Source organism: Elephas maximus, chromosome 4 (assembly GCF_024166365.1).
Source record: "Elephas maximus indicus isolate mEleMax1 chromosome 4, mEleMax1 primary haplotype, whole genome shotgun sequence".
Taxonomy (NCBI): domain Eukaryota; kingdom Metazoa; phylum Chordata; class Mammalia; order Proboscidea; family Elephantidae; genus Elephas; species Elephas maximus.
Window position 1 is genome coordinate 151712259 of NC_064822.1, and position 21845 is coordinate 151734103.

The 21845-nt window shown below is 34.3% G+C and overlaps 1 protein-coding gene across 11 annotated transcripts in view; it reads right to left on the reverse strand.

The window, feature by feature from the left end:
* The window catches only part of CEP290 (centrosomal protein 290), a 100704-nt gene that overhangs the window by 30483 nt on the left and 48376 nt on the right, over window positions 1-21845 (reverse strand). For 10 of the 11 annotated variants that reach the window (XM_049884009.1, XM_049884013.1, XM_049884006.1 and 7 more), the window contains 12 exons: window positions 20789-20900; window positions 19532-19987; window positions 18572-18736; window positions 17438-17545; window positions 17096-17230; window positions 15967-16233; window positions 15027-15134; window positions 14203-14402; window positions 11897-12110; window positions 10318-10455; window positions 4931-5152; window positions 4483-4605 (listed from right to left, as the gene is read on the reverse strand). In XM_049884009.1, coding sequence (XP_049739966.1) covers window positions 4483-4605; window positions 4931-5152; window positions 10318-10455; window positions 11897-12110; window positions 14203-14402; window positions 15027-15134; window positions 15967-16233; window positions 17096-17230; window positions 17438-17545; window positions 18572-18736; window positions 19532-19987; window positions 20789-20900 — 2248 coding nt within the window. The remainder of the gene's footprint in view (window positions 1-4482; window positions 4606-4930; window positions 5153-10317; window positions 10456-11896; window positions 12111-14202; window positions 14403-15026; window positions 15135-15966; window positions 16234-17095; window positions 17231-17437; window positions 17546-18571; window positions 18737-19531; window positions 19988-20788; window positions 20901-21845) is intronic. The other variant, XM_049884008.1, reaches the window with a different exon arrangement.

Genomic DNA, 21845 nt, shown 5'->3' on the forward strand with positions numbered 1-21845 from the left:
ACTAATCTAGCACTAGGAAGAGAAGCTAGACAAAAATACTACTGTCTTCATGAATTTTATAGTCTAGTTTATGTTGGTTTGTCAGGTAATTGAGGGGAAGGGCACAAAACACAAACAATAAACAAGAAAAATAAAAAATACCTACAGGTACCTCCTGCTTTTCGAAAGTTCGCTTTATTACACTTCACTTTTACAAAAGACCTACATTAGTACTTGTTTTTGCTAATCAAAAGAAATTCCAAGAGGATTTTCAGTTTTAGGAAAAAGGCAAAAAGCAGAAATACGGTTCAGCCTTTGCTTTGCAGAGAGTCCTTAAATAGGCACCACGCACCCTGAGCAGTGAGAATGGCATCACTAAGCTACTTCCCTGGAAACTATACTCAGCATTCCTGCTTTTACTATATGTCAGTGTTATTTTAGGTTTTATATGTTATTTGGTATGATTGGATAGGTTATTTTTTGAGCCTGAGAATGCTCAAAAAATTTTCCCATATAAATCAATGGTAATTGCTTCTTCATTTTATTTCATTACAGAAGGTTTCATAGGAATTTTCTACTTTCAGGTAGTGAGGGAAACTAGTATTCTGTAGTATATTAAAAAGAGCCCTGGTGGTGCAGTGTTAAGTGCTCGGCTGCTAGCCGAAAAGTCAGCAGTTCAAATCCAACAGTGGCTCTCCTGAAGATGTGACAGTCTGTTCCAGTAAAGACTTACAGCCTTGAAAACCCTATGGGGCAGTACTACTCAGCCCTGTAGTGTCACTATGAACATGAATTGACTCAAGGGCAATGGGTAGTATACTAACTGGGAATAAGTGCTACCAGGAAAAAAAAAAAAAAGCTAGGAAGGGAATTAGGGAGCTTCAGGGTAGATGTAATGGTTTGTTATAATTGAGATAAAGTGGCCAAGGAAAGCCTATATAAGGCAAAACAGTCCTATGTTCTAAACAACTTTCAAACATTCTACTGGATGTTGGGCAAATCTGCTGCAAAATACTCTTTAAGGTGTTAAAAAGCAAAGATGTCACCTTGAAGACTAAGGTGTGCCTGACCCAAGCCATGGTGTCTTTAATTGCCTCATATCATGCGAAAGCTGGACAATGAATAAGGAAGGCTGAGGGAGAATTGACGCCTTTGAATTATGGTGTTGGCGAAGAGTGTTGAATACACCATGGACTGCCAAAAGAATGAACAAATCTGTTTTGGAAGAAGTATAACCAGAATGCTTAGAAGCAAGGACGGCGAGACTATGTCTCATTTGGACATGTTATCAGGAGGGATCAGTCCCTGAAGAAGGACATTATGCTTGGTAAAGTAAAAGATCATCAAAAAAGAGGAAGACCTTTGATGAGATGGATTGACAGTGGCTGCAACAATGGGCTCAAGCATAAAAATGACTGTGAGGATGACAGCAGGACCAGGCAGTGTTCTGTTTGTGTACACAGGGTCACTATGGGTTGAAACTGACTCAACGGTACCTAACAACAACAACTGGACATTTATATACTAGTTGAAATTATCTAAGCTAAGAACTTACCTCCATTCTAAATATGAACATCTTGCAATTTTAAAATTCTTTTAATACACATCGTGAATTTTCTAGGAATACAATGGCCATATACAAATCCAGGGAAGACTGTAGACTCCCTCTTGCTGAAAACTGCATCAACAACTGCTTATCACTTTAGAAATCAAATTACAAATGGCGATGCCATTGTGACTTATGAGCTGCCTACTAATGCATTTGTATCAGTCTGCAATTAATGCTAAGTAAAGGTGTACAAGACTATTTTCATCACGTTTTCCACTGCAGCCATGCCAGGACACTTACTTACTGAAACATAAATAATATATTATTTTGTTGTAAGTTATTTTCCTTTAGATTTCATTTAAGACATTTATATTGACATTTTGGAAAGCATGTATACAGGTTGTTTATATTAACAATGAATTTCACTCAGAATAGTAAAGGGGGCATTATGAAACACTGTATTTATCATAAAAGGGGATGTAGGATTGACAGGGTTGATAGCCATGGTTTAAAGTCAAATTTCCAACAAACTTATGTTGCCTTACCAAAATTATCAATTCCAACACTGCCCAATTTTTTACCTCATTTATTTAGTTTGGCTAACCAGTACCTTTTAAAAAAAAAAAAAAACTTAAAAACTTCAGTAAATGTTTGATAGCTATTAGCATCTTTTTTTTTTTTCTGAAATATATACAAGGCTTTATTTGTACTGCCAGAAATGTAAATATTACTTGAGGGCAAAAGGTATATAAGTTAATAATTCTGAAGCATGGAGCACTTTGTTGGAACTGGGCAATTCTATCCTACCTGAAAATACCTTCTGAAGTAAAAGTGAGGGGAAACAAGGCTGGCAGGATTTAAAGATAAACAGAAAAACAACAAAGGCAAATGTCACCAAGGGTCTGTTCTAACTGGGGATCAGAGGTAACAAGGGAGAGAACAGGATGGAGAGAGAAGTTCTCTTTTCATATTTTCTTGTGTTGACAGCCTCCTATGTATACATTTCATAATAATATAATTGCATTTTAAAATATCCATTTATTCAAGACATACTGAGCATCTATTCATGTCAGGGACTGTTCTAGGTGCTAGAGATACAATAAAGAGCAAAACAGGCAAATTCCCTGCCATCAGAGCTTACAGCCTAGAGAGGAGAAACAAAAGATGAACACAGAGTTAAGTAAATATGTTGTATGTCAGATGGCAATAAATTCTATGGAGAAAAGCAGCATAAGGAGAATAGGAATGCAAGGCATAGGGGTGCGTTTTGTTATATTATTATAATTAGGTTACAAACACCGCTAATAGAGCAAAAAGGTGTTGAAATTTCCAAACATCCAATATGAATGTACTCTTATGAAAACATTCATAAATTAGAAACGCCTGTCACTGTGAATCTAACAGAATATTTTCATTACAGTCCAACATAGGGATCCATATTGAGATATGAATTTCAATATATGGTGTTGGTCACTGTGTTTTTGTTCTTTTTCTAGTTATTTTTAATAATAACATTATTATTTCTATTTTAAGGAAGAATAAGCTGATGCACAGAGGTTAGGAGTCCAGGCAAAGATCACAAGGCTATTCTGATAGCAAGCAGGTTAGAAACTGGTGTGCAATGATCAGCACTATTCCCAAGCAGGGAGGCAGTGAAGGAGGGATACGTACATTTTGATCTTGTGGTTTTCACCAGCAGAGCTTCTGATAGCAAGTATGTTATAGTTTCATGCATAAAAATACATTTTAATCAAATGTATACTGACACTTACGAATTTTCATAGGGAGAGTATTTTTTTGGAGTATATTAAGACTTCTTAATTCTATTACCTATTTTCTGTTCGATGCCATTAAAAACACTTCGTTCTCTAATTAATGAAATTATTTTATAGACATTGAATATTTTCTGGGTAAATTTTACAATAAAAGTTTTTCCTAACCATAGCTCTTCCACTGTGATTTTCTTTGGGGTCAAATATTGACATAAAAAGCCATTTTTCTCAGGTCATTTTTGGTATTTTCAATATTAGCAACAACATAGAAGTGTTCAGTTTATCATTCACAGCAAATTCAATGACATGCATTTTAGCCTAAAATTTTTAGGTTTTCTTTGGGTTGATTATTTCTATCACTAATTTTTATTACAAAAGTTTACTAGGTAACCAGTAAAAAAATGTTAAGCAATGTCTCCCACATTATAAAATCAATCTATTGAGAAAAGTTGGTTATTGATTATTACTGCAAATATTGAATATATTTCAATTAACTTTGTTTACCCTGAAATAACATTCTAGTCTGCTGAAGGATAAAGTGACACATTTGGGTCGAAGTAAAGGGCTTAACATGTTCAGCTTTCTTTCCCGAAGGCCAGAATCACCAACTTAGGTAAAAAAAATTACACTGAATGAGAAGTGATAGATACATAGGTGTGAAGGGATTCTGGAGTTATTATAAAATCAGGAAGATGAATGGACATGATGCAGTAATTTTCAATTAAGAGAGTTACAAATTTCTCCTCGAGTATACACTCCTAAAGGATAGAAACATGTCTTAGACTCCCCTACATTACCCAGTACCATTTACAGATCCTCAAATTAATACAATATATTATCTATGCATCAGCCAGCCAGAAGGCTCCAGAGAAGGGAGGATGGCAAGACTCTGTCTTACATACTTTGGACATATTATCAGGAGGGACTACTTCCTAGAGAAGGACACTGTGCTTGGTAAAGTAGAGGGTCAGTGAATGAGAGGAGACCCTAAACAAGATGGAATGACACAGTGGCTGCAATGATGGGCTCAACCATAGCAACGACTGTGAGGATGGCACAGGACTGGGCAGTGTTTTGTTCTGTCGTACATAAGATCATTATGAGTTGGAACCGACTTGATGTCACCTAACAACAACAACATCACCGTTTTAAACATATTAATCAGTATAATGCTTCACGTACCTTTTCTTTCATGGGTTTTACCTCTACCTCATCCACCTTTCTCTCAAGTTGGCTTTCTAGCTTTTTAATTTTCTTTTGGAGTTCTTCAATTAAACTCTGTTTATTATCCAGCAGATGTTTGCCCTGAAAAAATAGATGTATCTTTACATTTTAGAAATTAAAAAAAAAAAAAAAATCAAACGAAAATACAATTAACATTCCAATTGCAGAAGCTTTCCGAGGCTACTGTTAACCACACTTTCTAAATGATAGTATTAATATATAAGGATAAAATGGTACCAGTTTCAGCATTTTAATGATATAAAAATACAACAGAGTTCACAGATGAAGTCAGTGAAACTAATCAAAGTGATGTAAGAGCCAGTTTCAGCAAACATTACAGATTAAAAAAAGGAATAAAGTATAACCTATAAATTGTATATCAAAGGCATTATCAATATAAAATTACCTGTAATCCACTGGTTAGTCTTTTAATTTGCCTTTTCAGCTCGTCATTCTCTTGATCGATTCCATCTTTCTCTCGAAGTATTTTATTATAGGCTTTTTGTTTTTTTTGCAGTTCATTGTTTAAGTCATTCAAATTATCAGCTAGTGAGTTTTCTCTGTTCTTACTTGTTTTAAGAGCTTCTTTCAATTTTAAAAGATTTTCACTTAAATCTTCAATTTGTGACTAAGCAAGAGAGAAAAGGTTAGTATTTATGAATCTTCATCAAGTATCAATGATAAAAGCAATAAAAACCAGAAAGTATATATTATTAATATTTGTTAAAAAGCAAATTTTAATCCAAACTTTTTAAAGTACACAATTAAAAAAAAAAACCCAAGCTACATATATTTTTCCATGTTCACATCCACTGAACCAAGGCTACCTTGAGAAAAAAAAAATACAAACGCTACCCTCAATGAAACCCAGAAACAAAATTTTATCAAGTAAACAAATGTTTTATTAAGGATGAATTAATTAATTAAAGGAATAAGTACGTATCCATGCATGATGCAATGTTTTAAGCACTGAAGTATAATGTCTTAAAACAGTATAAAATATAATCTCTGACTTCAAGTAGTTTAATCTATTTAGTAAAGACAAAACCTAAAAGAATAATACCAGATAGTATAGTATACATACATATACCACCACTTGTCTGTCAGTTTATCTTACTGTGGTAGCTTGCATGTTGCTACGATGCTGGAAGCTATACCTCTGGTATTTCAAATACCAGCAGGGTCACCCATGGTGAACAGGTGTCAGCAGAGAATCCAAACTAAGGCAAATTAGAAAGAAGGGCTTGGCGATCTACTTCTAAAAAAAATCGACCACTGAAAAATTATGGATAACAGCAAAACACTGTCTACAGTGCTAGAAGATGGGCCCCTCAGGTAGGAAGACATCCAAAATAAAACTGGGGAAGAGCTGCCTCCTCAAAGTTGACCTTAATGACGTGGATGAAGTCAAGCTTTCGGGACCTTAATTTGCTGATATGGCAAAACTCAAAACGAGAACAGCTGAAAACATCCATTAAAAAACTTGAGCATGGAATGCACAAAGAATGAATCTAGGAAAACTAGAAGCCATCAAAAATGAAATGGAATGATTAAAGATCAATATCCTAGGTACTAGTGAGCTGAAATGAACTGGTATTGACCATTCTGAATAGAACAATCATATTGTCTACTATGCTGGGAATGACAAAATGAAAAGGAACAGAGTCACATTCCCCATAAAAAAGAATATTTCAAGATCTACCCTGAAGTTAAGTGATACGATAATATCCATACACCTATAAGGAAGACCAATTAATATTATATTACTCAAATTTATGCACCAAACACTAACACCAAAGATGAGGTAATTGAAGATTTTTACCAACAGGGGCCAAGCACAGAATAGACCATCAGTTGTTCACATGCAAGTTCAAGTTGAAGCTGAAGAAAATTAAAATAAGTCCATGAGAGCCAAAGTACACCTTTGAGTACAACCCATCTGAATTTAGAGGCCATCTCCGGAACAGATTTGACACATTGAACACTAAGGAACGAAGACCAGATGAGCTGTGGGATGACATCACACATGAAAAAAGCAAAAGGTCATTAAAAAGATAGGAAAGAAAGAAAAAGCCAAAGTGAATGTCAGAAGAGACTCAGGAATATGCTCTTGAGCCCATTTTTGCAACAACAACTACTAATACTGCACACACGTAAACTTTTGCTAAAGACCATCAAAAGTGGTTGCAGCAGTACAGAAATTCAAGCCAGATTCAGAAGAGGACATGGCATGAGTGATATCACTGCTGATGTCAGATGGATCTTGGCTGAAAGCAGAGAACACCAGGAAAATGTTCACCTGTATTTTACTGAGTATGCAAAGGCATTCAACTGTGTGGATCATAACAAATTATGGATAACATCTCGAAGAATGGGATTTCTAGAACACTTAATTGTGCTCACTCGAAACTTGTACATGGACCAAGAGGCAGTCTTTACAAGAGAACATGGGGATACTGCATTGTTTAAAATCAGGAAAGGTGTGCGTCAGGGTTGCATCCTTTCACCATACTTATTCAACGTGTAAGCTGAGCAAATAATCCGAGAAGCTGGACTACAGGAGGAAGTACATAGCTTTGGGATTGGAGGGCTCATGAACAACCTGTGATATGCAGATGACACAACGCTGCTTGAGGTAAGTGAAGAGGACTTGAAGCACTTATAGATGAAGATCAAAGACTTACATCTCCATATGGCTTACATCTCCATATGGCTTTACAACATAAAGAAAACAAAAATCCTCACAACTGGGCAATAAGCAACATGAAGATAAAAGGAGAAAATATTGAAGTTGTCAGGGTTTTCCTTTTATTTGGATCCACAATGAACGACCATGGAGGCAGCAATCAAGAAATCAAATAATGTATTGCATTGAACAAATCTGCTGCAAAAGACCTCTTGAAAGTGTTGAAAAACAAAGATGTCACCTTGAGGACTAAGATGCATCTAACTCAAACCTTGGTATTTTTAATTGCCTCATATCCATGAGAAAGTTGGACAATGAATAAAGAAGACCAAAGAAGAAGTGATGCCTTTGAATTATGGTTTGGGCAAAAATTACTGAATATACCATGGACTGACAGAAAAACGAACAAATTTGTCTTGGAAGTTGTACAGCCAGAATGCTCTTTACAAGTGAGGATGGTGAGATTTCACCTCACTTACTTTGAACAAATTATCAGGAGGGACCAGTTCCTGGAGAAGGACATCATGCTTGGTAAAGTAGAGGGTCAGCAAAAAAGAGGAAGATCCTCAATGAGAAGGATTGACACAGTGGCTGCAAAAATGGGCTCAAACATAGCAACAATCGTGAGGTGGCACAGGACTAGGTAGCATTTTGTTCTGTTATACAGTGTTGCTGAGTCGGAACTGACTCAATGGCATATAACAACTTTATAGAAGCCACTGGAAAGGAGTTTCTAGCTGCTCTACATAGTGAAGTGACAGAAATACCAGCTGGCATTTCATGCAAGTTTTATTAAATAAACTATTCATGTCAAATTGACTATGCAAAGGCATTTGACTGTGTGGATCATAACAAATTACGGATAACGTTACGAAGAATGGGAATTCTTAATTAAGAACACTTAATTGTGCTCGTGAGGAACTTGTACATAGGTCAAGACATAGTTGTTCAAACAGAACCAGAGGGTACTGTGTGGTTTAAAGTCAGGAAAGGTGTGCATCAGGGTTTTATGCTTTCACCACACCTATTCAGTCTGTATGCTGAGCAAACAATCTGAGAACCTGGACTGTATGAAGAAGAATGGGGCATCAGGATTGGAGGAAGACTCATTAACAACCTGTGTTATGCAGATGACACAACCTTGCTTGCTGAAAGTGAACGGGACTTGAAGCACTTACTGGTGAAGATCAAAGACCACAGCCTTCAGCATGGATTACACCTGAACATAAAGAAAACGGAAATCCTCACAACTGGACCAGTACGTAACATTATGATAAACAGGGAAAAGATTGAAGTCAAGGATTTCATTTTACTTGGATCCACAATCAACACCCACAGAAGCTGAAGTCAAGAAATCAAAAGACACATGGCACCGGGCAAATCTGCTGCAAAAGACCTCTTTAAAGTGTTGAAAAGCAAAGATACTACCTTGAAAGCTAAGGTGGGTCTGACCTAAGCCATGGGGTTTTCAATTGCCTCCTATGCATGTGAAAGCTGAACAATAAGTAAGGATGAATGAAGAATTATTGACACCTTTGAATTGTGGTGTTGTAGAATAATATTAAAAATACCATGGACTCCCAAAAGAACGAACAAATCTGTCTTGGAAGAAGTACAACCTGAATGCTCCTTAGAAGCAAGGATGGTGAGACTTTGTCTCACGCACTTTGGACATATTGTCAGGAGGGATCAGTCCCTGGAGAAGGACACCATGGTTGAAAATAGAGGGTCAGAGAAAACAGAAGGAGACCCTCAATGACATGGACTGACACAATGGCTACCACAATGGGCTTAGGCATAACAACGACTGTGAGGATGGTGCAGGACCAGGCAATGACTCGTTCTGCAGTGCATTGGGTCGCCATGTGTTGGAATGGACTTCGCGGCAATGGGTTTGGTTTTTTTGGTAATGTACTTCGAAGGAAAAGAAGCTGTTTTAGAAAAGTCAGAAAAGGCTGTGAAGAAAAGGATTTGAAGAATTCAGAGAAGCCACTTCAGGCTAAGAAAAAGGTAAATACAAGGCATAAACAAAGGTCTATTCTTGTTTATATTTTTTTTATTTAATGGATATTTTATTGTCAACTATGCCTATAACCATTATAGATACAATAGTGTTGTTGCTAGGTGCTGTCGAGTCAATTTTGACTCAGAGCAACCCCACGTGACAGAGTAGAACTGTCCCATACGGCTTTCTAGATTCGATTCTTTAGGGGAGCAGATCGGTAGGTCTTTCTCCGACTGAGCCACTGGGTGGTTGAACTGGCAGCCTTTCGGTTAGCGGACAAGCCCTTAACCATTACACTACCGGGCTCCTTTTACAGGTACAATCAAACTAAAAACCCACAGCCATGGAGTTCTTTCGACTCACAGGAGGCTTAAAAATTCTGAGTAAAATCCAATTCCTACTCTCCAAGCATTTATAGTTTAATGGTGGCGAAGAACATGCACACATAAACCAAGAGACTGAATTGAAATTACAAACAAAACACATAAAAATTAGATTTTTTTCATTTTACTTAGAAAATGCTATCTAAAACTTTGTGCAAAGAAATTTGAAAATCATGATGAAATATATATGTTTTGGAAAAAAAGCTTAAATCACCAAACTTAATGATGAGGTAAAAAAAATATGTTGTCAATAAATAAATAACTTTTACAAAGTCTTCAGTGCCTGGTAGCAATATGGATTAAATGTTTTAAGGACCATAGGATTTTCATAACGTATTTTAGGGGAAAAAATAATTTATATTATGAACTAGCAAATGCTAGACAGAAAATTCCCACAACACAAAAGAAATAAAACAAAAAATCTACACACCTATCTTATTTATAACATAAAAGTCAAAATCGTAAATAGAATGTTTCTTCAACGTAATTTTACTTGGAAAAGTAGCTCATAATGGACTATCCTTTCCTCATCACTACTTAATAATACAATGATGTGTACTGATTATTCAAAAATGTGTATGTATTTGTATATATTTATCCATCAAATAATTCATTAGACTAAATTCCACTATCAAAATTACTACGCATCAAAATGAATTGTCTTCCAAGGGGAATTGTCAGGAATTTCATGTTACGGTGATATGTGTGTTGATGTTCACCTTTAGCTCCCTAGTATGTCGATCAACAATTTGTTGAACGTTGAGATTTGCCTCTTTCTGAGAAGTTGCAGAAATAATACGTTCTTCAGCTGCTGCTGTCATCTCTGCCCGAAGTTCCAAAAGTGCTCTACTAAGTGCCTAAAAATTTCAACGTATAAATTCTTTTAGAAAAATTGATATTTTCTGAAAAATACACATATAAAAACAAACAAGCTTTATTACTTTATACTATTTTCCTAAAATACCATGTGTTTAATTAAACCTAATTTGCAAACTAACTTTTTCAAATTCCTTCTAAACTGGCTATGAGAATTCAAAATCTTGACAATAATGACTTTGAAAATTCAGCATTAAATCAAACAATTTCTATTAGAAAAACTTGGCATGGTTTGTCTTCAAATATTCAAGTTTAGTTATTTATCTAAATCCTTCCATTTGAAATCAATAGAAGTAAACAAGGAAAATTATATGATTGGAAAAGGTGTAAAATTCACCAATAATTTTTTAAGCTGGCATAAAAAACAGTAGCACCTTTTATAACAATCTGAGCACATAAAATCTGGTATAAATGAAGAAATCTAACAAATCAGATCATCTACTGGCCAACTTCTTCCCACAAGATCATGTCTGTGACTCACTTCTTTATTCTCTTCCTCACTACTGTTGTTGTTAGCTGCAGTAGAGTGGGCCCCAGACTCATGACGACCCCGCTCAAAGCAGGACGAAATGCTTCCTAGTCCTGTGTCATCCCCATGATCAGTTGTAGACTGGACCATTGTGAGCCACAGGATTTTCACTGGCTGATTTTCAGAAGTAGATCACCAGGCCTTTCTCTCTAGTCTTAATTTGGGAGCTCTGCTGAAACCTGCTCAGCATCACATCAACATGGAAGCCGCCACCGACAGACAGGTGGGGGCTGCACATGAGGTGCAGTGGCCAGGAATTGGACCCAGGTCTCCCATACTGAAGGCAAAAATTTTAGCACTGAACTATTAGTACAACTCCTTCTTAATCCTCCAAATTATTCGAAATAGTATACCACCAGTAACTATAGTTTAAAATCCCAGTAGAAAAGCAGAGAAAATAATGTGATTAAGATTCCCCTGCATTTCCTACAGATAACCCACAAATCAAATGAACGGCAAACAATATAAAAATGACAATTGGGCATATGAATTTATAAAAAACAATCAATAAATCTACTTAAAAGTATTATCTGGAAAGACCCTGTTTAACAGCATTAGCTAAGGCTCATGCTTTTTATCACAACAGATAGATTTATATTATCATCTTGTACAAATTTATCTAAAAGCAATCTGTTGTTGTGTGTCATCAAGTTGATTCCAATTCATAGCCATTCCATAGTACAGGGTAGAACTGCTCCCTAGGATTTCCTAGGCTATAATCTTTATGGGATCAGATCATCACGTCTTTTCTCCCTCAGAGCCACTGGTGGGTTCGAACTACAAACTTTTTGATTAGCAGCCAAGCGTTTAACCATTACACCACCAGGGTTCCCTATAAAAGCAATTTACCACACATTTTTCCTACAGGTTGATAATTTTCTGTTGTTACTTACTTTCTGTTGCTTCTCTTTCAAGGCTAATTGATTCTTTAGTCGTTCTACTAGATTTCTCATCGTAGTTGTGGGAGCTCTAGAATTTGCTTCTTTTTGAGCCTGAACTTCAGATTTTAAACTCTGTGATTCCTTTTGTGACTGGGCCAGAAGACACCTTAAATCTTCCACTTCTGCTTTCACTTTTTTTAGTTCATCTGCATGGTTTTCTTGGAGTCTAATATAAGCAAGCATATGTATTTAGTAGAGTGGCAATTAATACTCTTTTGATTGATACAAATTATACAAAGAACAAATGATCAGTCCTAAGAATCCTTACAATCTAAAGTCTTGTTGTAGACATCAAAATTAAAAAAAAAACAATTCTTTATTCCACTTAACTTCTCTTAAGCTTAGCATAAAATAGACGTTTTTTCGTCTCCTATTTTTGATAATGATCACATTGTGTTACTTTGTGGCTCTAGTCACATAATATAGAGAATGAACAAAACAGTACTTTAAGCATTATTATTCCAATTAAGATATGACTTCTTCCTCTACATCAAGGTTTCTCAACAATAGCACTATTGACATTTTTGACGGAGTAACGCTTTGTTATTAGAGGCCATCCAATGCATTATAGGATGTATAGCAGCATCCCTAGCCTCTATCCACTAAAACACCAGTAGCGCCCCCCAGTGACAATCAAAAATGTTTCCAAACTACCGAATGTCCTCTGGAGGGCAAATTACCCATAGCCAAGAACCATTATTCTATATTGACATGTTGTGAAGGCAGGCTATAAACTTTCACAGAAATCATGTGCATTATTAATTTATAATGTCAATAGACAGGGATACTATCACTTCTTAGTTATTCAATTAATCCCTATTGCTCGTTAAGCATTATTAAGTCTGAAAAACTGAACTGCGCACACACACAGTGCATCAGTAAGATCATCAATATGGAGATTCAAATATTAAACTTTGACTAATTAAGAGAAGATTGTTTTGTCATGAACAAATGTTACACTTTCTGGGACTTGTTACTTACAGTGAAAAACTGAAATCTAACTTTAAATAATCATCCAATTGTGAAAACAATCAGGTTTTACTGAAGAAATCAAACTGATATATAGTTTCCTAAGATATATTAAAATAGGTACAACAATGTGAATACAGAGAATAAAAGTATAATTTTAAGGGTTAAATAACACTGTAAGGTATAAAACAACTACTTCAAGTATTTCATGTGGTTAAAAAAATAACATTTATAAGGTAGTTTTAAAGGATGATTACTTTCTATACCTAAGAATTAGATGCAACAGCACAAGTGATTTTAAATTCTAAAATGTGACAAGAAACCTACTGTATCAAAAATAAAATCTTATGAAAAATTCTAATAGAGTGGAGGAAAAAAGACTGAAACTATAACATGCTACTGCTAAACCAGTGTTTATTTTAGAGACAAACTTCTCAAAAGTAGCATATCCTGCATATCCTTAATAAAGTAAAAATAGTATTTTGTCAGAAGCATCTTGGAGTGAGAAAAGAATCAAAGAAATAATAAGGGCTTCAGAGTTGGCATAGATATTATGGGTTAAGTAGCTCAACTTTCTCATTTTTCAGGAAAAAAAAAAAAAACAACTGAGGCCCAGAGATAGTTCTATAACAAGTACAAAAATGGTAATTACAAACCTAGTTTGGATTTAAGATTTATGTTCTGATACTTTGGTTGAGCGACATTTAGAATCTCTAATATAAATAATGCTGTTTAATACTCAACAGTCAGTATGGTTAATAAAAAATATAGCTAAGTTTTCGTTAATAAAAATTTATTATTTATTACATGCCAGGCACTGTTACAGGCATATGAGTTATTTCAATAAACAAAAGTTTTATATTTAAATGGTACTTTACAAATTTTCTAATTATATACATAAGCAGTATCATTTAGTATTTAGTCTTCACATATCCACCCTGAAAGAGCCAGGGGGACTATTATTATTTCCACCTTATGTATGAGAAAATTGAAACTCAGGGGGTTAAGAACCAGATGCAGGACAAAAACCGGTCTGCTCTTCAGTTAGACCGACTAGATTCAAATATGGTTCTCCTACCTCCTCCTGGACAAGTTACTGAGGCTTTTTGTGGCCCAGTTTCCTATCTAAAAATGAATAATAATCTATGTGATAAGTTGTCATGAGGATAGAATAAATTAATATATAAAAAATGCTTAGAACAGTGCCCGACATAGCAAACGCTTACATTTATCTGTATTATATCATCACCATTTCTCTATTTTTATAACAATACATTTCTAACACTTACTTTAATTTGATATTTTCAAATTCTTTGATTTTTAATGCAGTGATTTCTTTTTGTTTCTCTAGATCTTGTGATACTTTCTTCAGTTTGCTCAAAAGTGAAGACAGAGAGTCATCCTGTTCTGCTACTGTCTGTTCCATCTCAGCCAGACGAATAAAATGCTTATTGGTGGGAACTGGAGTAGGAGATTGTTTCATTAAATCCTATGAAATATGAATAGCCAAGGAAGGACATGTAGAGCTCAATACCATATTTATTGTATTTTTTAATTTAGTTTCTCAAATGATCAAAATGTAACATCTAATCTAAAATTTAATATGCAATGAAAGTTTAAAGACAGAACATTTGGCAATGAAGGCTTCATTCTTTGTATTCCCAGTATCTAGTAAAGTGACTACATGTAGTGCAGGGTCAATGAATGTTGACTGAATTAATGGGTTAAGGCTGCAGGATGTTAATTTGCACAGTTAAGAGATAAAAGGTCACATGACACCTACAGATCAAAACGATCAAAAGAGGTGAAATATAAGCTGAATTGAAAAGATGGAAACCAGTTATAGGTGAAACTTACAATGTGCAGAATTTAAAAAGACAGACTGAGGTCAGACCATGGAAAGCTTTGAGGGCATTACTATGGAGTCTGAACATAGATTTTGCAGACAATGTTGAGCTACTTTGGGTCTAGGGAGAAGAATAATCAGAGCTGTGTTTTCAGAGGACTACTGTGGCAACAAAAGGTAGGGGTATTTCTATTGTAAATAAGAGCTAAATTTTAAATTATATGGTCTCAAAAATCACTAAAAAATAGAAAGTTCTTAGACCCTTACCCAAGCTGTTTGTTTGAATTTATTGAGTGAGCTATCAGCCTGTAGTTCTAATTTATGATGAAGAATATGAAGGTCTTCCTCATGTTTCTTAACAATTTCTCTTTGCTCCTGTTTTACAACAAATCAAAGTTATACCTTAAACTGTGATTCAAATGAATTCACATTCCTAATATCTTAAATATCTTATTATCTGTAATCTTTTAAAATTCCTATGAGATAAACTAAAAACCAAAAACCGTCGAGTCAATTCCAACTCATAGCAACCCTATCGGATAGAGTAGAACTGCCCCATAGGGTTTCCAAGGAGTGGCTGGTGGATTCAAACTGCCTACCTTTTGGTTATCAACCTGAGCTCTTAAACCACTGTGCCACCTGGGCTCCCTATGAGATAGGGAAAGTATAATACCATTATCTACCTACCTACCTACCTATCAATCAATCATCTATATTTAGATTAGTATTCACTTTCCTCAGCACATGTTCGAGTTGTCAAGCCTAGCCTTAGATTATAATTTATTCTTAACTCTAAAAGAATATGTATTCATCACCTTTTAACCTGTTTTAATTTTAGAAAAATTTTACAGTGTTAAATTCCACTCCTCCCCAAAATTCCAGGAAATCTGATTTCCACTGGTAACCAGTGTGACAGATTTCACTCTGCCTCAATCCTTACTTACAAACTTAATTGTCATTTTTTAAAAAAAGACATAGCTTCTTACCCTAGAAGCTATTTCTGATTTAGTCCCTAAGAGAATGACACACATACGTAAACTGTCAGTCTTACTGACAGATCTGTAACCCAATCATATAAAAGGAACAATTCCTAAATAGAATCATTTGAAAGCAAGAAATAAACTACCATTTCAGGGTGAAATAATTTTGACGGTTGACTAAAAACATGATAATAAATAAAATAGCATAACATAATATAACCAAATACCTCTCTGGCTTTTTCTAGGAGATGCTGATATTTCTTTAACACTTCCTCCTTTTGATTTAACCTTGCTTGCATGTTTGCAATGGTTTGATGAGCAATTTTCAGTGTGTGGTGAGACTGTGGTTCCATCTCTTTTCTGCCTAGCTCAGCAATAAGCTTTTCTCGTTCTGCTGTGGCAGGCAAACGAAGCCTCAATTCATTGATTACTTTATCCCTTGAAAGAATATTTTGCTCTGCTAACCGTAAAGCAGATTCTTTTTCTTTTAGCTTCTGCAATGATCAAATCACAATTAATATTATTAAAGTATATTTTTTCTTTTAAAAATGCTTCATCTGAATTTTAGTAAGATTAGTTCAAAGAAAAATAGGAGTTTCACTTCACTTTTCACATCATACTTACAATACACATCTGATATTAAATAAGGTTAAGTTTATTGTACTTCTATGTAATACCACTTAAGAGTTATTTGTATGCATATTTTATTTAGTTATAAGAATATCACATCGTAGAAATGTCCTTATGATAAACATGAAGTTTAATTAAGGCACTTATTTAGATCTTGCAGATTCAGAACCAGAAATGCATGATGTTGTATTTAGAAAGGGAATTTAATAAATCATTCCTTTTATTTAGGTCCACTGACTATCAGACCACTATAAAACTAATCTGAAAAGGTCAGGTGAGTACAGAAATTGGTACTTCAGTGGCCAGAGTCAATGAATCCCCATGATAAAATCTGCAGTTTATTAAAACAAAACAGAGAAAGGCTGTTTACTCTTCAGTAGGATTAAGGCAGATACTTTAAAATCAAGTAACTCACTGCCAATTCACATGAATGATAAACCTAGTTATAATTACTGAAGAAAACCTTAGTTTCTTCAATTACTTTCAGCAGATCGGTACACCCAAAATGACTAGTAGTGATTGAATGGCTAGTGAATTCAAAACAGCCATATCTACTATTCCTTATTGGCTATTACAAGCATTACGGAAGAGAGGAAAAGCAGAGTGGAATTAGAAACAGATACTATTCATCGTTCTATGTACTGCCCTCATAACCATGTATAACTTAGAAAATTACACAAACATACCCAGTAATACCCTAGTTAAAATACAAATTTATGTGGTTACCTCTTCTAATGATTTGCATGTTGCCCGTGTTTCTACGATTATTCGAACATCCTCCTTAATTTTTCTCAGAGCAATCTCAAGCTGATTTGGAAGGGGCAAACAAGGGTCTGGCATTGATCCCATGGCCTCTTCAAACTGTTAAGAATTAGAATTTTTTTTTAAAAAAAGCAGTTGCAACACTGAGAAGAATGTTAATTTTTACAACTATAACAAAACACAAAATCTCCACTTATATTTTAAACACAGAAAGATAACATCAGCTAAAATTACATCTGACTTTAGAAGTATTCCTATGAATTAACATTTTAGGCCATGATACAGAGGCTACAGAAGCATTCATGCCTTTTGTGCTGCATTTAGTATTTCATTTTGTTGACGGTCAAAGATGTCTAGTTGACGTTCCAGCTCTACTTCTCTTTGATCCCAGGCCATTTGTCTTTCTTCATGAAACTGAAAAAAGATAGTCTTTATTAGATATGCACATGCAAACACTCACCAGGCGTATAACAGTCACTCTGCATATATTTTTTATCCTCACAATAATCCTTTGAGGTTGCTATTAATAGTCTCATTTTATGGAAAAAGAAACAAACTCAGAGGTGAAGTAACTTGCCTAAGATCACAGAGATAGATGTGGAGTTAGAATTTCAACCCACCTATCCATCCATTCATCCATCCACCCAGCCACCTATTCATTCAACACATATTTAATGACAGATACTATTTGCCAAGCATTATTCTAGGCACTGAGAACACAGCAGTGAACAAAAGCACGTTTCTACAGCCATGAGGCTTACAGTCTAGTGAGGGGAGACAGACAATAAACAAGCAAGTAAATATGTAATATGTCAGAGGGTGACAAGCTGGAGAAAAATGGACATCCTAAGAAATGCAGTGACAGATGGAAAAAAAAAAAAATGAAGCCAGGTAATCTCTATTGAGGGAATCTTGACGGTAGGATTTACAGTTGGAAAAAAAAAAAAAATTTTTTTTTTTTATGGGGTGGTTGGTTAAGGCTGCACTGATAAAGTATGACATTTGAGCAAACAATACAGGTATCTGGGTAAGAATAATGCAGGGAGAGGAAAAACAAAAACCTCTAATGCAAGCATGTGCTTGATGAACTCCCTCTGCCTCTAAAGTACATACGCTTTTTCTACAGCAAGCTGTCTTTTCCTTTTCCACCAGTGAAAGCCAGTAGAAACTGTAACTGTGAACAGTCAAATAACTAATGCCAAAATTAAAAACCAACATATGGAATAAGATGGCTTATGTGTTGTTCCTTATAAGTAAAACTACTATTACAACAACTAAATAAATAAATATGCATATCTGAAGTAGTTTAGAAAATAAACAGAATATTTTATAACACAATAATGGGAGCTATATTCAATTAGAATAATGTAGTCATCACTCAAGCACTGTTCATATGATTTAAATCTTAACATAAATAAATAAATAAATATAAAACGAAACCTTGTTCTGTTGCACAATTTCTTCCTCTAGACTACTGATTGTATGCTCATATTCAGAAATTATGTTATTCAAATATTTTATTTCTTCTTTATCCTTGACTAATTCTCGATTTAGTTTAAGCTCTTGAAGACGAAGTTCTTCTATTTTCATATGCCAATTAATTACCTAAAGATTTATAAATTATATGTACAAATATAAATGCTATATAAATTATTTCTCCATTGATCCCAATTATTTTAACTGAAATTAATGAACAATATCCTATAATAAAATAAGATATAAAACATCTTTAGTCAAGCCACATGGCAAAGCTTATTTGGAACTTCCATAGGCTCTTTTCTAAGAATATGTCAGATCTTAACATGAAACTTCTTCAAATTATGTTGGAATGGATATCACTCTTAACATTCACTTTCACATTTTCTATTCATTTCACACAGTTATTAAGCACTTACTTAAATTAACTGAGCAAGGCAAAGTAATGCTAGTTTTACTTTCAAAAAATGGAAATCCTAGCTACTTCTAGCCTACAGAATAAGATTCAGTTGCTAGATAACTGTTTTTCATTTAATTATCAAGACGGGATAAAAAATGAATTATATTAAAAAATAAATGTGAATTTACTATTTAAAACAATTTTAAACAGCTAATAATTATAAAGAGTAGATTTCTAATAATTAGCACTATGATGGCTAAAAATAATTACAATTAGCAATTAATATAGGAAGGTTTCTAGAGTTTAAAGCTCTTTCATCTTATACAAATAAGCACTTATATTGAGATCTCTGTTTAGAATCATCCTTTTTTTTAACAACACATATTCAAGAGTCAAAATTCCTAATTTATAAAATCAAAATTAATAAATTATAATTTTGGTCACACACTAATCATTTTTCATAGAGGCACATATTAAGAGCTTAAAATTATTTGGAAATACTGGATTTAAAATCCATGTTTTACCTTTTGGGCCCCCCTGGAATCCTTTAAAGTGCTTATTAACTCTTCTAGGCCTTTTAACTTTAATTCCATCTCCAGTGTTTTGTTCTCCATAGTTCTGTGTTCATTTTGAGAATTTTTCATTTCTTGCATTATCTTAAGTTTGTCATTTTGTAGCTGAATCATTGTTTTAGAGAACTTTTCCTGCTGTGCCAAGGGTAATGCTCCACTAAACTGTCGTCGTAGAGATTGAATTGTTTGGCGTAGATGTTTTGCTCTGTTTCTCCCTTCCGAGCGAGCATAATAGAGAGTCTGCTCTTTTTCATCAAGTTTTTGCTCTAAGCGCAAATTATAAGCCTCCATCTTCTGCAGTTTAGATGTAACTGACTCCAACTTACCCAGAGATGTAGCCTCATTAATTTGAAGAGAGACAATAAGTTGGTGCAACTTGGCAATTAGTGCCTTCTCATCAGACTGTGCCTAATATCAAAAAATATATATATATATTTGTAGTAAATTCCAAATTTTTCCAATTAAACTTATCGTGAATTTAAAATCATAGCTTACTAAATAAATTTTTAAAGCAATGGTACATTAGATCCTATAAAAATCTAACCATGCTTTAATACAAATAACTACCAAAGAGAAAAACATAGAATTAAACATGTTTAAAATCCCAATATGGCATCAAACTAAAGTTGAAATATTACTCTGTTTTTAACCTGCATATGCAAATAAGAACATTAGTATCATACTGATGCAGATGATGTAATGGTTATTTTTTAATCCTAAAAAATTTATATATGAAAACTACATATAAATACAAGAGAAAATATTGTTATGAATGACTATTATTTATCAGCGCCTTAGCTTTGATTAATAGAACGATGAAGCTATAGACACTTAAATGCTTTTCTGGATTATAGCGGGCATTTCAAGCTGGAAGTATTTTTCCGACGTGGTTCCAACTAACAAGAATAGGACCCTCTGGTTGGCATATTTTCTGATAAAACTCTAAAATCATCCCAATATCTAATGTGAATTTAGGTAAAAAAGACACTATATCTATATAGAAGCCATGGTGATGCAGTGGTTAAGACCTTGGCTGCTAACCAAAAGGTCGACAGTTTGAATCCATCAGCCACTCCTTGAAAACCCTATGGGGCAGGGGGGCAGTTCTACTCTGTCCTATAGGGTCACTATGAGTCAGGATCAACTCAATGGCAATGGGTTTAGTCTGTTTTTTTAAAATATCTATAGAAGTGCCAATACAGTACATACCTGATAGTCTAACAGTTGCATTCTGAGGGACTCTACTTCCTTTTCCCTGGACTGTTGTTGTGTATTCAGTATTTCAACTTGTCTTTTGGCAATGTCAGAAATCTCCCTCAGTCTAGGAAGTGATAAAATGTTTCAGGAACAATTAAGCACATTTTCTAAGTTAACACCAAAATTTCTAATTTCTAGACCACTGGAAAAGTCATTAGCTTCCAACACCTCTCTTTGTATAAAATACTAAAGCAAGGTTTCCTAAGCCATGTTTCATGAAACATGATTCCATAGGAAGTTAACAATGGTTCTGTGAAAGACTCCATTCTCAACACCGCATTCTCCCTTGAAAATTCATAATACATAGTATTTATATTACATGTTCTAATAAGTTCTAAAGTAAATAATTATCTCAAACTGGACTTAACTATATCACTTTCCAAATATATACAGCCAAAGAAACTTTCTCCCACACCTTTTTTTTTTTCATGAAATGCTACCAAAGTTTGGTATGCTAGAATAAGGTAATAATTATGTCTGATAAAACTATACAGTTAAAAATATAGAAATTTTAAATTCCTAAATACCCTAGGTGGATTAATGTATGTTTTGATTTATCTTAATTTATAAGTTATCAGAAATGTATAAAACAGCAAAGTAAGCATTTGCTTGCATTACAAAAAAAGAAGGAGCTTGATGGTAATAAATCTTTCAATTTTCCATATGACTGCTGTGATGAAACTATATAGGCAAAGTAAAATGTTAAGTTTCTTTGCTTTGGGCTGGAATAATTTTAGCTCAGTGTGATTGATAAACCTGGTTTTCTCATACTGAGCAGAAGTTCTCATTCCAGTTATATAAATCTTGACTAATATAATAAAAATGAATAATTATAATTTACTTTATTTCAACAGATGAGTTCCATGAAGATAGAGGAAGAACAGAAAAAAAAAAAAAGAGTCCTTAATGAAAAAGGCTGGCAATAACTGATATTCCCAAAAGGACTATTAAGGCTCCAAAAAAGGTGACTGTAACTTTATGAGTAAGCCATAGAAACAATTTTGTACTA